The sequence below is a fragment of the Osmerus eperlanus genome, chromosome 11, assembly GCF_963692335.1.
Source record: "Osmerus eperlanus chromosome 11, fOsmEpe2.1, whole genome shotgun sequence".
NCBI lineage: Eukaryota > Metazoa > Chordata > Actinopteri > Osmeriformes > Osmeridae > Osmerus > Osmerus eperlanus.
In genome coordinates, this window is record NC_085028.1 from 14,762,258 (window position 1) to 14,778,007 (window position 15,750).

The 15,750-nt window shown below is 49.9% G+C and overlaps 1 protein-coding gene across 7 annotated transcripts in view; it reads left to right on the top strand.

The window, feature by feature from the left end:
* Positions 1 to 15,750, top strand: part of synrg (synergin, gamma) — a 30,574-nt gene that overhangs the window by 13,469 nt on the left and 1,355 nt on the right. For 3 of the 7 annotated variants that reach the window (XM_062473243.1, XM_062473247.1, XM_062473248.1), the window contains 13 exons: positions 75 to 317; positions 405 to 547; positions 1,333 to 1,451; positions 1,620 to 1,682; positions 2,644 to 3,600; positions 7,559 to 8,119; positions 9,258 to 9,421; positions 9,664 to 9,717; positions 9,846 to 9,942; positions 10,528 to 10,676; positions 11,975 to 12,085; positions 12,216 to 12,254; positions 14,501 to 14,533. In XM_062473243.1, coding sequence (XP_062329227.1) covers positions 75 to 317; positions 405 to 547; positions 1,333 to 1,451; positions 1,620 to 1,682; positions 2,644 to 3,600; positions 7,559 to 8,119; positions 9,258 to 9,421; positions 9,664 to 9,717; positions 9,846 to 9,942; positions 10,528 to 10,676; positions 11,975 to 12,085; positions 12,216 to 12,254; positions 14,501 to 14,533 — 2,733 coding nt within the window. The remainder of the gene's footprint in view (positions 1 to 74; positions 318 to 404; positions 548 to 1,332; positions 1,452 to 1,619; positions 1,683 to 2,643; positions 3,601 to 7,558; positions 8,120 to 9,257; positions 9,422 to 9,663; positions 9,718 to 9,845; positions 9,943 to 10,527; positions 10,677 to 11,974; positions 12,086 to 12,215; positions 12,255 to 14,500; positions 14,534 to 15,750) is intronic. The other 4 variants (XM_062473246.1, XM_062473250.1, XM_062473244.1 and 1 more) reach the window with 3 other exon arrangements.

A 15,750-nucleotide genomic window follows, 5' to 3' on the forward strand; every position in this document is an offset into this window, starting at 1 on the left:
AATCTGTTCGTTCCCTGTCATTGTTGACCAATCCCACGGCAGCAACCCTCTCATCTCCTGTCTCCTCGTCTCAGAGCGGTCTACCAGCCATGAGCGTGGACATCCTGAGTCAGTTCCCCTCTCCGCCCGTGCCCAACCTGCCCGCTCTGGCCATGGCTATGGCCCCGGTCATGCCCCAGCACCAGCAGCCCATGATGACCCAGCCTCCGGTCTCCATGGCGATGCCCGCCCCGCCCGCAGCCGTCATGGCCATGCCGACCCCAGCTCCTGCCGCCCAGCCCCCCGCTAACTTCATCCCTAACTTCCCACCTGTGCAGGTAAGGGAGGGATCGTTCTGTTTGTCTAATGCTCGACCGTCCCTGGTGGAGGCAAACGCATCCACTTTCTGTCGTCTCTGCTTTCAGGGGACCAAGACGGACGACGACGACTTCCAGGACTTCCAGGAGGCCCCCAAGGCCGGAGGGGCTGGAGAGCAATCTTTCACCGATTTCCAGGGAGAGTCTGGGGGAAGCTTTCCTGGCGCAACCCCCTCTCAGCCCCAGAACAGGTAATGTTATGAAAGTATTACAATAAGTGACTGTTTGTAAAGGTATCACTGCGAATAATATGGTGATAGTCTTTGAAAGTATTGAATCTTACACAGTTCCTTTTATAGCCTGTAATACGCTCCCGTGCATTACAATGATTCAAGGCATCGTCCTAATGAATTCATTTCAACGGACAGTAGATAAGCTCACTTCTTCACATTCTTATACCTGAGAGGAAGAAAGCCTGTCCTCTCCCAGGGAGAGAGAGCCGCGAGGCAATTATCTTTTAAGAAAGACAAAGGGAACGGCAAAAATAAAGGAGCTCACATCTGAGTGGCGTAGTCTCTTTACAATCCAGTCCCCCCCCCCTCTCTCTATTTCACGCACAAAAAAACACACACAGCCGAACAGGCCTGTTTGTTTCAGCTCCTCATCTCACATCCTCCAGAGACTCAGATCACTGTCTAATTAAAATGAAAAGTGAAAACGCCCGTGGCTGGTCGTCAGCAAGCGCTGGCAGGTGTTACCCTGGCGACAGTGGCCGGCTTTGAAGAAGATGGCGTTGGGTGGATGGGGGGGGGGGCTTCTTCCTTCCTCATCCTCGTCCCTGCCTCTTATCTGTGGCCCAGTCTGGTGTAAAGCTCTGTGGGATTCCAGGGTTGTAAGTGTCCAATCAGCTCAGGCAGCTTAGGCGGATTAAGCGTAGGAGATGGAGGGAGGAGGTGTGTGCGTGTGTGGGGGGGGTGGGGGTTAGTATTGGCCTTCCTGGTCCTTGCTGACTGGACATGGCTGTTTGTCTTTGCAGCGCTGCCTCCTTGCTGACTCCGGTCCTGGGCTCTGGCTCCTCTTCGGCCTCAGACAAGTACGCCGTCTTCAAGCAGCTGTCTGTGGAGCAGCCGGCAGAGCCCGCCCCCCCCGCCCCAGGTACCTCCTGCGTGGCCCCCCCACTCCCACCCCCCACCAGACACATTCATCCACACACACATTCTGAAAACGCAGCCGAAATATCTCACTTCTTTGATCCCTGTCCTGTCTGTCAGATACCATGTACACAGCCTGCTTTAAACTTGTTTCTGTTTGTGTTTGACCCAGACTCTGGAGACAAATACAGTGTGTTCAGACAGCTTGAACCACCTGCAGACCGGAAACCAGTAGGTAAGGAAAACTCCCTCCTCCTTGGCACAGAGCTGGGACACACACACACACACACAAACTCCTACCCAACTAAACGCCACCAGTTTAGTATCTTCACCACAGGGAACACTTCACTATTAGTGACGCATCCTTTATGGCTCCCTATTTTTTTGGGGAGGAAAAAAAAGGTTCCTACCTTATATTTTGAATTGGATAATTTAACTGGAAATTGACTGAAAAAGGTGTATGTCATATTGACAAAAGAAACCGTGTGCTAGAAGTTTTGTGCTATGAAACTATGTTTACTTGCGCACACCTTTTGGAGGGCACTCGCCCAGTGTTTATGCAGTTTCTGTGTCCTGCCCCCGTTTCCCTAGAACAGTTTCGGTTGGGGACAGCTCACGTGACTCCAGTAAGTCCTGCTTGCGGTGACCTTTACTCTCTGTCTGCAGGCCAGGCCTCTATACAGAGCCCGTTTCTCTAGAGGTGTCTGTAGCTCTCCCTGGAAATAAATACAGTGGTTTGAGTAGGGGAAAAGAAGAATCATTTGTTGTGAGATCACAGCCCTACAAAGAGTCTAGAGATTACACTGGGAGTACTTTCAACCTGAAATATGGCTTCATCATTTCCTGTCCCGGGTCTGACAGCCCCAGCGCATGTTGTGGTTGTGTGTGTGTCCCTGTAGACTTCCTCATCTTTGTGCAGTGAGGTGTGCTGTGCTCTCGAAGCAGTGTGTTTTCTGGACAGGCTCGTACAACAAAGTCTGCTAGATGGCTTGGAATTCACTGCGAGCGTCCGCGATGTGACGAAGCCATAACTAATCCTGCCAGCTCCTTCTTGTAGGATTGCGAAATGAGCAAATCCAAGCCGAGCGGGGCTCTGCTATTTAGCGTCATGCCAATGTCCTCCCTGTCTGGCGGCTGTGTTGAAGGCGGGTTTTCAATGCCCTCCCCAATTGTTTTGTTTTGTTCTGTGTTCGCAGGGGACGGATTTGCCGATTTCAAGTCTGTCAGCGTTGATGATGGCTTCACAGACTTTAAAACCGCCGACAGCATCTCTCCACTAGACCCCTCAGACCAGGCCAAGATCTTTCAGCCCTCTTTCCCTCCTCCTTTCCCTCATTCTCAGTCTTCACAACAGCAACAAACACCAGCAGCAGTCTCTCTCCCTCAGCCTAAAAATCCTCTCAATATGGCCGACCTGGACCTGTTCTCCTCCCTGGCCCCCTCTGGCCCCGCCCCAGCTGAGGCCAAGCCCAGCCCCTTCCCCCCCGTGCCCCACCCTGCTCTAGTGCTTCCTCCAGGGGGGGGCAAGCACCCTGGGGGAGGAGCAGCAGACGACTTTGGCGACTTCGCCCTCTTCGGCTCCTCCTCCTCCGAGGCGGCCCCCGGCCCCGCGGCGGGAGGGGGCGCGGCCACGCCCCAGGACGACTTCGCGGACTTCATGGCGTTCGGGAGCTCCGGGGGCGAGCACAAGGGCATCGGCGTCGCGGGGGGGCGAGGGGAGGGGCCATCTCAGCAGAGACCCCTGCAGGCCTCCAACAAGTACGACGCCTTTAAACAGCTGTCCCTGGAAGGGGGCGGGGCCTACGACGACGCCAAGGAGAGCGGCGGTGGCTCCTTCTCCTCCCTCAAGAGCGACACGGACGACTTTGCCGACTTCCAGTCCTCCAAGTTCTGCACGGCGCTGGGGGCCTCGGAGAAGAGCCTGGTGGACAAGGTGGCGGCCTTCAAGCAAGGCAAGGAGGACTCGGCCTCCGTCAAGTCCCTGGACCTCCCGTCCATCGGGGGCAGCAGCGTCGGGAAGGAGGACTCTGAGGACGCCCTCTCAGTGCAGCTGGACATGAAGCTGTCCGACATGGGCGGAGACCTGAAGCATGTGATGTCGGACAGCTCTCTGGACCTGCCCGGCCTCTCCGCCCACCAGCCCCCCGCCGCAGGTGAGGAACTAGTGCGCTTGCTCTGGTGAGGCCACGCCCAGTCACACACAGGACCAATCCCAGGCCTGGCTGTGGCTTAGTATCCGCCCCCCTCAGTGCCCTACAGTTCCCGCTAAAACATGGGGTCAAAGGGCAGGCAGTAAGCTCCAGGGCTGCACCACATGCACTCACACAGACCTCACAGCACTACATCATCATAACCATTATGGCCTCACACCCAACACTGTCATTCATCTCTATCCCATGTCATATTCCACCAGTTTACGTATAGATTTATTTATTCATTCGACTATTATTATGGTGATTTCGGTAAGTATGTTTTGAGTTATGTGTTTTTCCATTCATCGATTCCTGATCCCTGCCTCCACCTCCGCTCACTCACTTAGACCCCCAGGCTCTGTGTGTGTGTGTGTGTGTGTGTGTTTGTGTTGATGAATGCAGCTGAATATAAAGTATGCAGGAGCATGGCTGTGTTTATGAGCTGCAGGGAAGGAGTTTGTTCATGCAGGTCACTGACTGATCCTCAGTGTCACTGTCTACTGTAGGCTTATGGAGATTCCCTTCTCCACTGGCAACATTTACTTATATTTGCTGTTTGGCACTTAAGGCCTAAGTAGATAATTGGGTATTGATTGTAGATTCGTTGTAAGTTTTTTTTAAGGAGAAACTATATTTTAGAACTGATGGGGGGGGAAAAGGGAAAAAAAATAGTATTTATGGCCGAAACTATGTGTATGTCTCAGTCAGTATTCCTGTTGCAGACATCATAGTCTTTCTAGTGTTCATTGTTAAATAATAGATCTCCATTGGAGCTTCTCCACCTCAAATACATTATTGGTTGGATGCCCTCCAGTGTACATCAGTACTGGCAAGTCAAAGTTCAGCTATTCAATCAGATGAGCCTGAGAGCACAGTCCCTTCCAGACTGCACAGAGAGTTTTTGCCTTGGGCTCTTCACCCCCATGGCCAGTCCTTTTCCATAACAGCCAGCGCTCATCATTTATTCACCTGGCATCTCATCTTCCATGCCATGTCTCATATTCAACCTTGTATGTACAAGGACCTTTGCAAGTATGTGCACCCTGAACATAGTCAGTGCGAGCACAGTCGGCACAAGCTTTCAGACCCTCATCCCCCGAAATGTTGACATGACTAGCAATCACATACACACTCAGATGAACAACACCAGCCAGCATGTCAGTCACTTAAGTTCAGGCTAGGTGGGGCCTTGATCTCGTTTCAACTTCCAAATAAACCCAGATGTTGTTGAAATGACCAATATTAAAGAGCCCTACTTGCCTTATTTTCAATTACAACATCACATAATTTAGTACGCCCAGTTTACCCAAGCTGGGCTTCTGTACTAGTAGGAAGACAAATCTAGTTATCACTGCAGACCCTGGAGCCGCAACAAAGCGCTAGATGTGATCTGTACGACCCAGTCAAGCGCTCACACATTCCCCAGAAGCTGTTCATTGCTGCTTTTTTTTGGTGACCCACATCCATCTATAGTGTTATCCTTAGAAAGTTCAAGAACTCATCTCTGAGGGGAAAAAATATGGTATCCGACAGACCTCTGAGTGTGTGAACCTCACCACGCTTGCACTATGTTCCTGGACGTCTTTACCTGTTAAAGAGACAGTACCTCTTTTCCTGGTTTGGGGGCTTTCTGGGCCTCGAGGCTCCAAATGAAGGCGGTTTATTTCATGTGTCCATGGTTTTCAGGTATGTTTTTATCATGTGTGAGTCTGTGAACGGGCTTTCTGAGAACACAGTCTTGTTAGTCCCCCCCCCCCCCTCCTGCCTTGCTTTATGCTGCAGTGTGCCTGCTAAATCAATTTGTGAAATTGACAAGAACATATTTGAGAATGCCATTTTTTGCATATCAGTATTACATGTTTTTATCAAAGAAAGAAAAAAGAACATGTATTCATACAGATTTAATAGTGTATTTTTATTACAGGAAAATTTACTCATATTTATTTTGGAACTAGTTAGACTTCCTGGTATTGTTTTAATGTGTTAACTATTTGAAGATGAAATGTATTTATTAGGATATTTATTGAACACATTTTAGGTCAAGGATTTAATGTTGTCTTGATAAATCCTGTCCTGCTCTTGTTGAATGGGTCCTAAGAGCTTGTGCACACAAGTCTATCACAAAGGTAGCAAGAGAAAAAAAGATACTGTCTCTTTAAATCTTTTTAAGCACCTGTAATTGGACATGATGAAGGCTCTGTCTAAGGTGTTGATGTCTGGTAGACCTCTCTTTGTTTTCTTTAACCCTTTGAGTGCCCCAAAAAGCGGTTACAAAATAATTTGGATGCATAGATCACTCTTTTTGTGATCAAACGTAATGTAATGCTGCACCTCTGGTCCTTACAAATGCAACATAGGCATTGTCCTCCTCGGACTCCTGCAATATGGATTTTAAATTACAGCAGCCTGATTTAAATCGGGTCTCAAAAGACTTTCGAGTTTCTGTCGTGACAAGTATTTCTGAGACATTCGGGTCCTCAAAGGGTTAACAGCACCTGCCTTGAAACCTGTCCTTCTGAAACCTGTCTTTCTGAATGAACTTGGCTTTTCAAGTGTTCTCTGTTCTCTTCGGGGGGGAACCCCTGTTGCTTTCTCCCCCCTCGTTAGTGACTAGGCCCGTCTCCTCCTGAGAGTTCCTCATTTTAGTCTGTGAATGTGCCTTCTCATACTGGGTCTCTTTTACACTGCTTCTATATCCTACACTTGTTTTCTCTTCTTTCTCTTGACGCTTTTCCACTGTTTTCTTTGTTTTCCTTTCTGAATTTCTGCATGCCGTTGTATCCTGAACGATTAAAATACCCGTTTACAAGTGTTAGTTATCTCTTGTATCTCCAGACCCTTCCTCACAGTATTTTGTGGTCTTTCTCTTCTTTCTCTCCCTCCCCATGTTGTGGTAATAAATCTGACTGTTGGTATGGCTGAAACGCGTACCGTCTTATTTTCCTCCTGTCCTGTTTCTCAGCGCTCGTGTTTGGATCTAGCTCCCGCGAACTTACCGCGCTAGCTCCTTGTCAATTTCACAAATTGTTGATGACTGCTGTGGTTCTGTTCAGTGGTGTGTTGAGCGGTGACAAAGCTCCGTGTGTGTGTGTGCGTGCGTACGTGCACAGCTGTGTGTTAGTGTGTTTCAGATAGCCCACTCATGTCATTGATTTCTCATGGACATTTGCTACACATGTACAACACAGTTCGATGGGAACAGAATCGATACAAAGCGAACGGTTTCACCACCGACGTTGCCATGACAATCTGTTCTGAGACGAGCACCTCCCGCCGGTCACGTTTCCATTCAGCATTGTTACCAAGGCTGTCTGTACGCCGCTAATAAGCAGCTTCGTGTCGTTAGCACACATGGGGCAGGTGCCAAGCAGCTCTGAATAGAGAGGAAGGACATCTCTAAAATTGGACAGTAGTTTTATGTAAACATTGCACAGATGTCAAGTGAAATATTGTACCCTAGATATTGATTTGTTAGCATTTGCCTCTATTCTTAGTCCGTCCGTTTGAGCTTCACAACACCCTGACTCCTGGACGGTGGTAGGCGGGGATCTTTTAGGACCATCCGGAGTCTTGCCTCGTGTGTCTGCTAACCTACAGCCGTGCTACTCAGGAAACCTTTTAGACCCCATAATCTCCACGTCACAGTGGGTGGCTGAGGAGAACGAGCCAACCAATCACTTGTCACGACAGCTTCACAAGGCTCGACACTGACACCTTTTTGATTCCCAGCGTCGCTGTAGCCTTTGAACGTAAAACCCCGCTATGCGACCGAACAGTTTGAAAAAGATTCAGCATCATAAAAACCAGCTTAGCCAATCTTGTTTTTAAATAACTTGTTCGCCTTGTCCAGGCTGGGTAATAAGTACATTTAAGCTGCTACTGTACAGTATGCCACAGGTATTCTGTGTTGTCATTACAGAAGGAGAGGACATGAAGTTTGACCCCTTTGGAGCGTCAACGGTCAGCAGTCTGGCCAGCTTCGACTGGTCAGACAGGGAGGAGTGTCCGTCGGCCCCAGCCAGGAAGCCCCTAGGCCAGGATGGGGGCGTGCCTGGGGCCCTGCCCTCCCCCCCCACAGCCCACAGGATGGAGACGCTGTTTGGCAGCGCCGATAACGTCAGCAACGCCTCCGCGGCCCAGTTCACCGCCTTCGCCGCCGAGGACTCGGCGTCCGCGGACGACAAGTTTGAGGCGTTCGCCGACTTTGGCTCGAGCGAGCAGGGAGGTCCGGATGAGGACGACGACTTTGGGGACTTCGCCAGCACGGTGTCGGAGAAGTCGGACTCCCCCGCCGCCACGCACGGCGAGGCCGGCTCCGAGGGCGTCCCGGGCGAGGCCACAGACGAGTTTGGGGCCTTTCAGGGGGACAAGCCCAAATTTGGCAAGTCTGACTTCCTGAAGGCCAGCTCTCAGACCAAGGTCAAATCCAGCGAAGAGATGATCAAAAACGAACTGGCGACCTTTGACCTCTCCGTACAAGGTGAGTCGAAATCTCTTTTTCCCCCTCCTCGAGTTATGTCAGCCAGTTGTTATTGGCTGTGTGATCTTCTGTCAGTAGATTAGATCAACGCTCTCCAGCGTTGATGGATGTGTGGATGGGTGTCTGCTGTCATGTGACACTCTCATCACCTTAAAGCACGTGGTCCCTAAGGCAGCCTGCTGCAGTACCGCTGAAGGTCAACAGATGGCAGCGTTGTGACTACAGCTGGCCCCTCCTCTCTCTCTTAGGACAAGGGGAGATTAATTAACGCAGCTCTGCAAAAATCCATAAACAGGAATTAACCACATCCACTTCGAGGGTATTCATTTTTTTACCACTGTTTTCTGGTGTTATGTTTCTCGCTTAATTTATCATCGGTTCCTTCCTCCAGTGTGATAAAAAGCTAATTTGCCTTGCATAGATTTTTTTCTCCCAGTGTTGAATGTAATTTGTGTGAATGAGAGGGTTGTACTTCTTCCCTCTGCCCAATGGGGACTGTAATGTGTGAGTGAGTGTGTGTGTGTGTGTGTGTTATTAGAGCTGTCCTGGTGTTGTGAGGAAGGTGCAGGTCCCAACAGAGGGCTAGATTACCTGTCTCAGACCAACACACTCCACCAGGCGCCTGCCCTTCTCCTCGTCCAGACTCTGCTCCTGTGTGTGTGTGTGTTTGTGTGCGCGCTGAGGGGCCTCCTCTTTGCTCTCTGCGAGCCCCCTCATGAATTATTCCTACCTGCTTGGCATGGCACTGTTTTGTACATAATTATCGCTTGTCGCAAATTAAGTGTTTGTTTTCTGCTGTCCTTGTCCGGAAGGAATTAGACACAGAATGGGATCTCGGTGAAAACCCCAATTACCATCTAGCAAACAACAGGTGCATATCTCTGGAGTAAGCCATCAGCAAGGCTACTAAAAGTGGTCATTAAACGGACCATTGGAATAATGGATAGATGTGTGTATGTATATTCATGCTTGCAGGTTCATGAGGGTCTCTCTCTCTCTCTCTCTCTCTCTCTCTCTCTCTCTCTCGGTCTCCCCCCCCCCCCCCCCTTGCAAAGAAGAGTAGCTTGCATCTTCGACAACGAGCTCATGGAACATCAACATAAACGGCTAACCCTCCCCCCTGTGCCCTTCCCCTCAGGCTCCCACAAGCGCAGCCACAGTTTGGGGGAGAAGGAGATCGGGCGCTCGCCTCCCTCCCCGGCGCCAGAGCAGCACTTCAGGGACCGCTCCAACACCCTGAGCGAGAAGCCCGCCCTGCCCGTCATCAGGGACAAGTACAAGGACCTGACCGGCGAGGTGGAGGTGAGCAGGGCCTCTGTTCCCTCGCTCGCAGCCCAGTCACGCACTCACTTCCCAGTGGCTGTTAATAGCTACCAAATGCTTAGTGGTTGTTTTGTTATTCCAAATGTGTGGGTGCTGATAACACTTGAGCATGCAGGCTTATTCAATTGGAACCCCCCCCCCCCCTCCAAACGCTCCTGGTTCTGCTGTCCGCTTGGCCTTCTGTGTTGGTGCCCGTTGTAAAACCTGCTATGTCCTCATAGGAGAGTGAACGCTACGCCTATGAGTGGCAGAGGTGTCTGGAGAGTGCCCTGCAGGTATGTTACTGTGTGTGTGTGTGTGTGTGTGTGTGTGTGTGTGTGTGTGTGTGTGTGTGTGTGTGTGTGTGCGCGCGCGTGCGTGTGTACACGTCCGACTCATCCTGGTGTGTGTGCTGTCCTTTCAGGTCATCACCAAAGCCAACAACACCCTGAACGGCATCAGCAGCTCCGCTGTCTGCACCGAGGTGATCCAGTCCGCCCAGGGCATGGAGTACCTGCTGGGTGAGATCCACACACACACACCTACACAACAACAGGGAGGTCCACAGCTTGTTAGGTAAGGCTCGCAGCCCGCAGGCAGGAGCCCCAACCCCCAGGTCTCAGCCCTTGAGAGAGAGAGAGAGAGAGAGAGAGAGAGAGAGAGAGAGAGAGAGAGAGAGAGAGAGCATAGCCTGTGGACGCTAGCCGACCAAGGTGTGAAGGTTTATCTCTGCCTGCCTGCTAGCGTCTGTAGCTCCGACCAGACAGCAGTGTCTGGTTTTAATGAGCTACAAGTGACACGCATGCCACAGTGAGGACGCTCGCAGAGGGAACACAATGTGCTTGTCCGTACCCACAGCCATAAAAGATCTTTTGATCTCTCGACTTACTCCTGGCCGGCTCAACCTTGAATCAATCACCGTTCCCCCTTTTCAACTGGGAATAGCTGCCCAGAGTTACAGCTGTGACCACAGCAGATGGGTTTTAGAGGTTTTATTTTATTAGCATTGTTTTACACCAGAGGACTCCCTACTGTATCTGGCTCATGTTGGTGAAGGAGACTTTGCTGGTCTGTGGCTTGACTGCGCGTGTGTGTGTGTGTGACAGGCGTGGTGGAGGTGTACCGTGTCACCAAGCGCGTGGAGCTGGGCGTCAAGGCGACGGCGGTGTGCTGTGAGAAGCTGCAGCAGCTGCTGAAGGACATCAGCAGAGTGTGGAACAACCTGATGGGCTTCATGTCCCTGAGCAACCTGGCGGTAAGACACACACACTGTCACACACACACACACTGTCACACACACACACACTGTCACACACACACACACTGTCACACACACACACACTGTCACACACACACACACTGTCACACACACACACACTGTCACACACACACACACTGTCACACACACTGTCACACACACACACACACTGTCACACACACACACACTGTCACACACACACACACTGTCACACACACTGTCACACACACACACACTGTCACACACATATACGAACACACACTGTCACATACACCCACACACACATACACCCACACACATGCGCGCAAACACGCACACACTGTCACATACACCCACACACAGTCACACACACATACACTCCTTCACACACACACACTCGGTCATACACAAATTCCCTCTCTCACACACACAAACACACAGGTCGTTAACCCACAAAGTCTCATTCGCTGGCATAAGCCACAATCGCTTTTCAATATACCAAGGGTAACCTCACCATAATGATCACAGGATATTACATACTGAACATAACACCGAATCAATAGTTGACCAAGTGTGATCTCATCAAACTACCATAACACTAAAAGTCTATCTCAACTACTGTATGACCAGCTGTATCACCGTGAGTCGGCACCAAGCATGAATCAGTCCCAGTATGGTTATCAGAGTAGTGTTTCCAGCTGCAGTGTTGTAGCCTGTGTTTAGGGTGTGTGTGACAGAGAGGTCGGGGGAGTGTGGCATAGTCTCCAGTCTGCTAGCTCTACAGCAGCAGAGCAGAGGAGGATGGACTGGCCTCATCCCTGCAGCCAGCCTGCCAGCCAGCCTGCCCTGGGAAGAATATGACTTCTCAGCTGATAATGCTGCTGACTGGACGTCTCGAGTTGAGATAATGTCAGTTTGGAGAGGATAGGGTGGTGAGGGAGGGGGAGAGAGAGGAAAAAGAGGGGGAGAAGGGGAGGGGGAGGAGACAAGGGTGATGAGATGGAGAGCAAGATAGGGAGAGATACAGACAGACAGGAGGGATTGAGAAAAGGGGGTGTGAAAGTTGGGAGTGAGGAGCAGCACAAGCGTAGAGATCTGCCCGGAGATAAACAAACGACATTTCCTGTAATGTAGAGATGAATGCTGACATATTCATTCCCCCCTCTAAGATACTAACCTGCAGCTAGGCTATGTGACTGTTGATGAAGAGATTGATCAAATAATACACCAACCTTTTTGCGCGTGTTTGCCTGTGTTTGTGCGTGTGCGTGCGCGTGCGTGTGTGTGCGCGCGGGCGTGTGTGTGTGTGCGTACAGCCTGATGAAAGCTCCCTGGACTTCACGTCCTGCATCCTAAGACACGGCATCAAGAACGCCAAGGAGCTGGCGTGTGGCGTGTGCCTGCTCAACGTGGACTCACGCAGCAAGGTTTGACACACACACACACGTACACACAACGTCTCACAAGCAAATAAATAATTCACACTATTCTTTTCTTACCGCAGACGTTCTGCACTTAATAAATTCCTGTTTCTTTGACTTCTTTGGCATTTTGCAGAAAAAAGAAGACAATGCTATTGGACGCCTGTTTAAACGAGTACGAGACAGCCAAGTGAACTGTTAACTAAATCTCAATTCCCTCTTTCCTACCGGGGCAATTCTCTGCTTCTAGACAGACACAGTGGGGTGCCAGACTGACAGGATCCTTCTTAGTGTTCTCTGGGCTCATGCGGCTGCTCCCTGCTCCGTCACAGAGGAGGCTGCAGGCAGACCGCTCCATAGATATATATATAAACACTAGATGTCTCGTCCGCGTTGCCGGACAACGGAGTCGAACGTCCGCACATGGTGGCCATCTTGCTTTCAAAATTCAAAATCGGTTGAAAATTGAGCAAGTTATGGTCATTTAAAAAGTACATGTAGATTCAACACAATGTTATGGGTGAGCGAGTTGACTGTAGCAAGATGGCCGCCACGTGCGGACGTTCTAGACTCCGCCGTAAGACATCTAGTGTTTATATATATCTATGGACCGCTCAGCCACACGCTCCTGCGTCCCAGGCCATCTTCATTTATGCCAAGAATAAGAGAAGCGTCATGAAATAATCATGACGGGATAACAGTAACGATGATAACTTGGACTGTTAGCCATGGAAGGGGGGAGAGGGGGAGTCGGGGGAGGTAGTGGAAATAATTTAGACGGATGAAAGCAAATTGGCAAGAAAAGAAGGTGAGAGGAGAGCTGTTACTTTGGCACCTCAGATTGGGCTGTTGCATTCTGGGAGTGGTTTCCTAAGGGTCCAAGCGGTGTCATGCTTCACCTAGAGAGAGAGAGGGAGAGAGTCATTGTTTTTCTGCTTGTTTCTCTGCTTGATGCCTGTTTTTATCTCGTCTCTCACTTCCACTAACACCAATCAACGCTCCCCTGCAGCTCCCCTCAAAAGCAGGGCTGCGTTATTTTAAGTCTAAGTTTAGGGAGTCAGGTGGCTGAGCGGTGAGGGAATCGGGCTAGTTATCCGAAGGTTGCCAGTTCGATTCCCGGTCATTCCAATTGACGTTGTGTCCTTGGGCAAGGCACTTCACCCTACTTGCCTCGGGGGAATGTCCCTGTACTTACTGTAAGTCGCTCTGGATAAGAGCGTCTGCTAAATGACTAAATGTAAATGTAAAGTCTCATCACTGGAGCCTGGGCTTCGTTTGACTCCGTGGTCCAGGCAGTGACCATTCCCTCTTGTCAGCTCCGGGTCATTAGTAACCACGAGTCACCTTGAGGGCCTCATTAAGAGCAAGGCTTGACTTTCTGGTGCCAGTGTCAGTGCCAGTTACTTTCTGTTCTGTGTCTCTCTTGATCTCTTTATCAAACTCTTCCTGTTTTGCTCTCTTGCGCTCTTTCTCCTCTTTTCTTCTTTCTCTCTCCCTCTCTCTCTCTCCCCGCTAGCTTGAAATAAAAAATGTTTTACTACTATGCCCCTGACTTCAGATTAACAACCCACCTTTTAATTACATTTTCGGCAGAGGCGCATTCGTAAGAAAGCATAAAAGCCAAGTGGGGAATAGCATTCCCTCGCAGTGTAGTGCAGTCTAAAGAAAGCTATAACGCTGCAGTCTAGGGGACTGATAATGGTGTTTACCTTCAGACGACAAGGGGAGAGGGCTGCTTTCTATCTTTGAACCTGGTGAAGGATAGAGGTGGGGAGTGAAGGAGAAGGTATGGTGGTTTCAGCAGGCCTCTGACTCACCCCTTTGCTCTCACCAAAAGGGAAGGATTGGTGACTCTAACCCTGGCCTCCAGACCCCCACACAGCCATGCTCAGGGATGGGCAGCAATCTGTATCATCCACTGTTTATCTCTGACATTTTCAGCTCCCAGAGTAAACTTTTAATTTTAATAACAGCAACAGTGCTTGTTAAATGCTAATGAATGTAATCAATGCACTGGAAAGCTTAAATACGAATTTATCAGTAGGATACATATTTATACTCATAAATGTCATATTTGGAATGAACTATGTTGTTACAAGGTTAGTTTTCAGCAGACATCTATTAGGCAATGGCAGTGCATCTTGTAATGGTTGGTTAGCTTGGTAATATCTTTGTAATATCTTCCAAAGTGCACAGCCTGGAGATCTGTGGTACAGCAGCCCATCCCTGAGTTACTGCATCAGTGTCGGGGTGGAGGAGAGGATGATGAGACCAGGGGTTCTCTCACTGTAGGCAGCTTGGATGCTTCTGGAAAGGGATGATGTCTGTCAGTACGGGCTGTCACTCACCCAAATACCAGTTTGCTAACTCAGGATGCTAAATACAACCAGAATATGCTGACTCATTTTATGTTACTTTCAGGCACTGGCTAAAGAAAATGACCCGAGGTTGAGGGTAAGGCTAATATGTTTCACTATTTTTTGCCTCCCGGTATTCCTCACTAGGGAGCTCATGTAGACGTTAGTTCCCTCTCTTAGTTCCCTGCTTCTGGCTTTAACAGATGGGGGCCTCCTGTCGTGGCTGGGGATCATTAGCACTTCTGGATATGTTCGTGCACGTCACCGACCTTGAAATACTTTAGCATAGGTCGTGGGGGATTGATGTTGCTGACCTTTTACGTTTCCTCCAATCTCGTTGAGTGTGACTCGAGCTCACATCGTTTGCAGCTCCCGGACGTTCTATTGGTTTCTGCTCCCCTAAAGTCTGGCTCAGGCTGTTCATGGCTTTGTGCCGGTTGATGGTAAAATTGCACTTGATCACGGCTATGCAGGAAGAGAATTTAGGTTGAGGGCGCGAGAGGGAGTGTAGGGATGAGGTGGGTGGAGGGAGGGAGGGAGGGAGGGAGGGGAGGAGGTGGGGGCATCTCTTTGTTTTCTCTTTCTTTTTGCTCTCTCTCTCCCCAGCACAGCGAGCCTTGGCAGTCTAAGTGCAGGTTTGAAGGAGAGAAGTGGGTTGAGGCACAAAGGAACTGAAAGAGAATACATTTAGTCTGTGAAATAGAAGTGTGTGAGAAAAAGGGAGGGTGTATTTTCAGTCGTTGTGCAAAAGCCTCAACAGGTGTCCCCCTGTATTGTAAACTGACCGTGAGCAGGTCATTAGTCAGCAGGTTTGTGTGTTTGTAGGGGTTTTGGGTTCTTGTGTGTGTGTGTGTGTGTGTGTGTGTGTGTGTGTGTGTGTGTGTGTGTGTGTGTGTGTGTGTGTGTGTGTGTGTGTGTGTATGTGTGAGAAAGTGCACATGCATTTCTCCATCTGTGTGTGGGTGGATATGATTCACCACACATGACTCCTTTCTGTCTCTAGCTACAGTTCAGATATTTCACTGGGAATGCAAACTCTTAAACTGCATAATACACACATTAGCATCACCTTATCTCCAGCTCCAGGCTGCAGCTGGTGCCCCGTCTAAATGCATGCTCACATCACAGCACTTCTCCCAGCCCAAATCACCAAGTTCATTTTCCCAGCTATATTCAGATGTAGGATGAGACGGGCAGCGCTGGGCCGTCTCAATAGAAATGTGTCGAGATGATAGTCGCTGAACACAAAGTCTTATTTAAGTCTTCCCGCGTCAGATCTTCACAGCCGGGGCGTCGCGCTGACCTCTGTTGGTG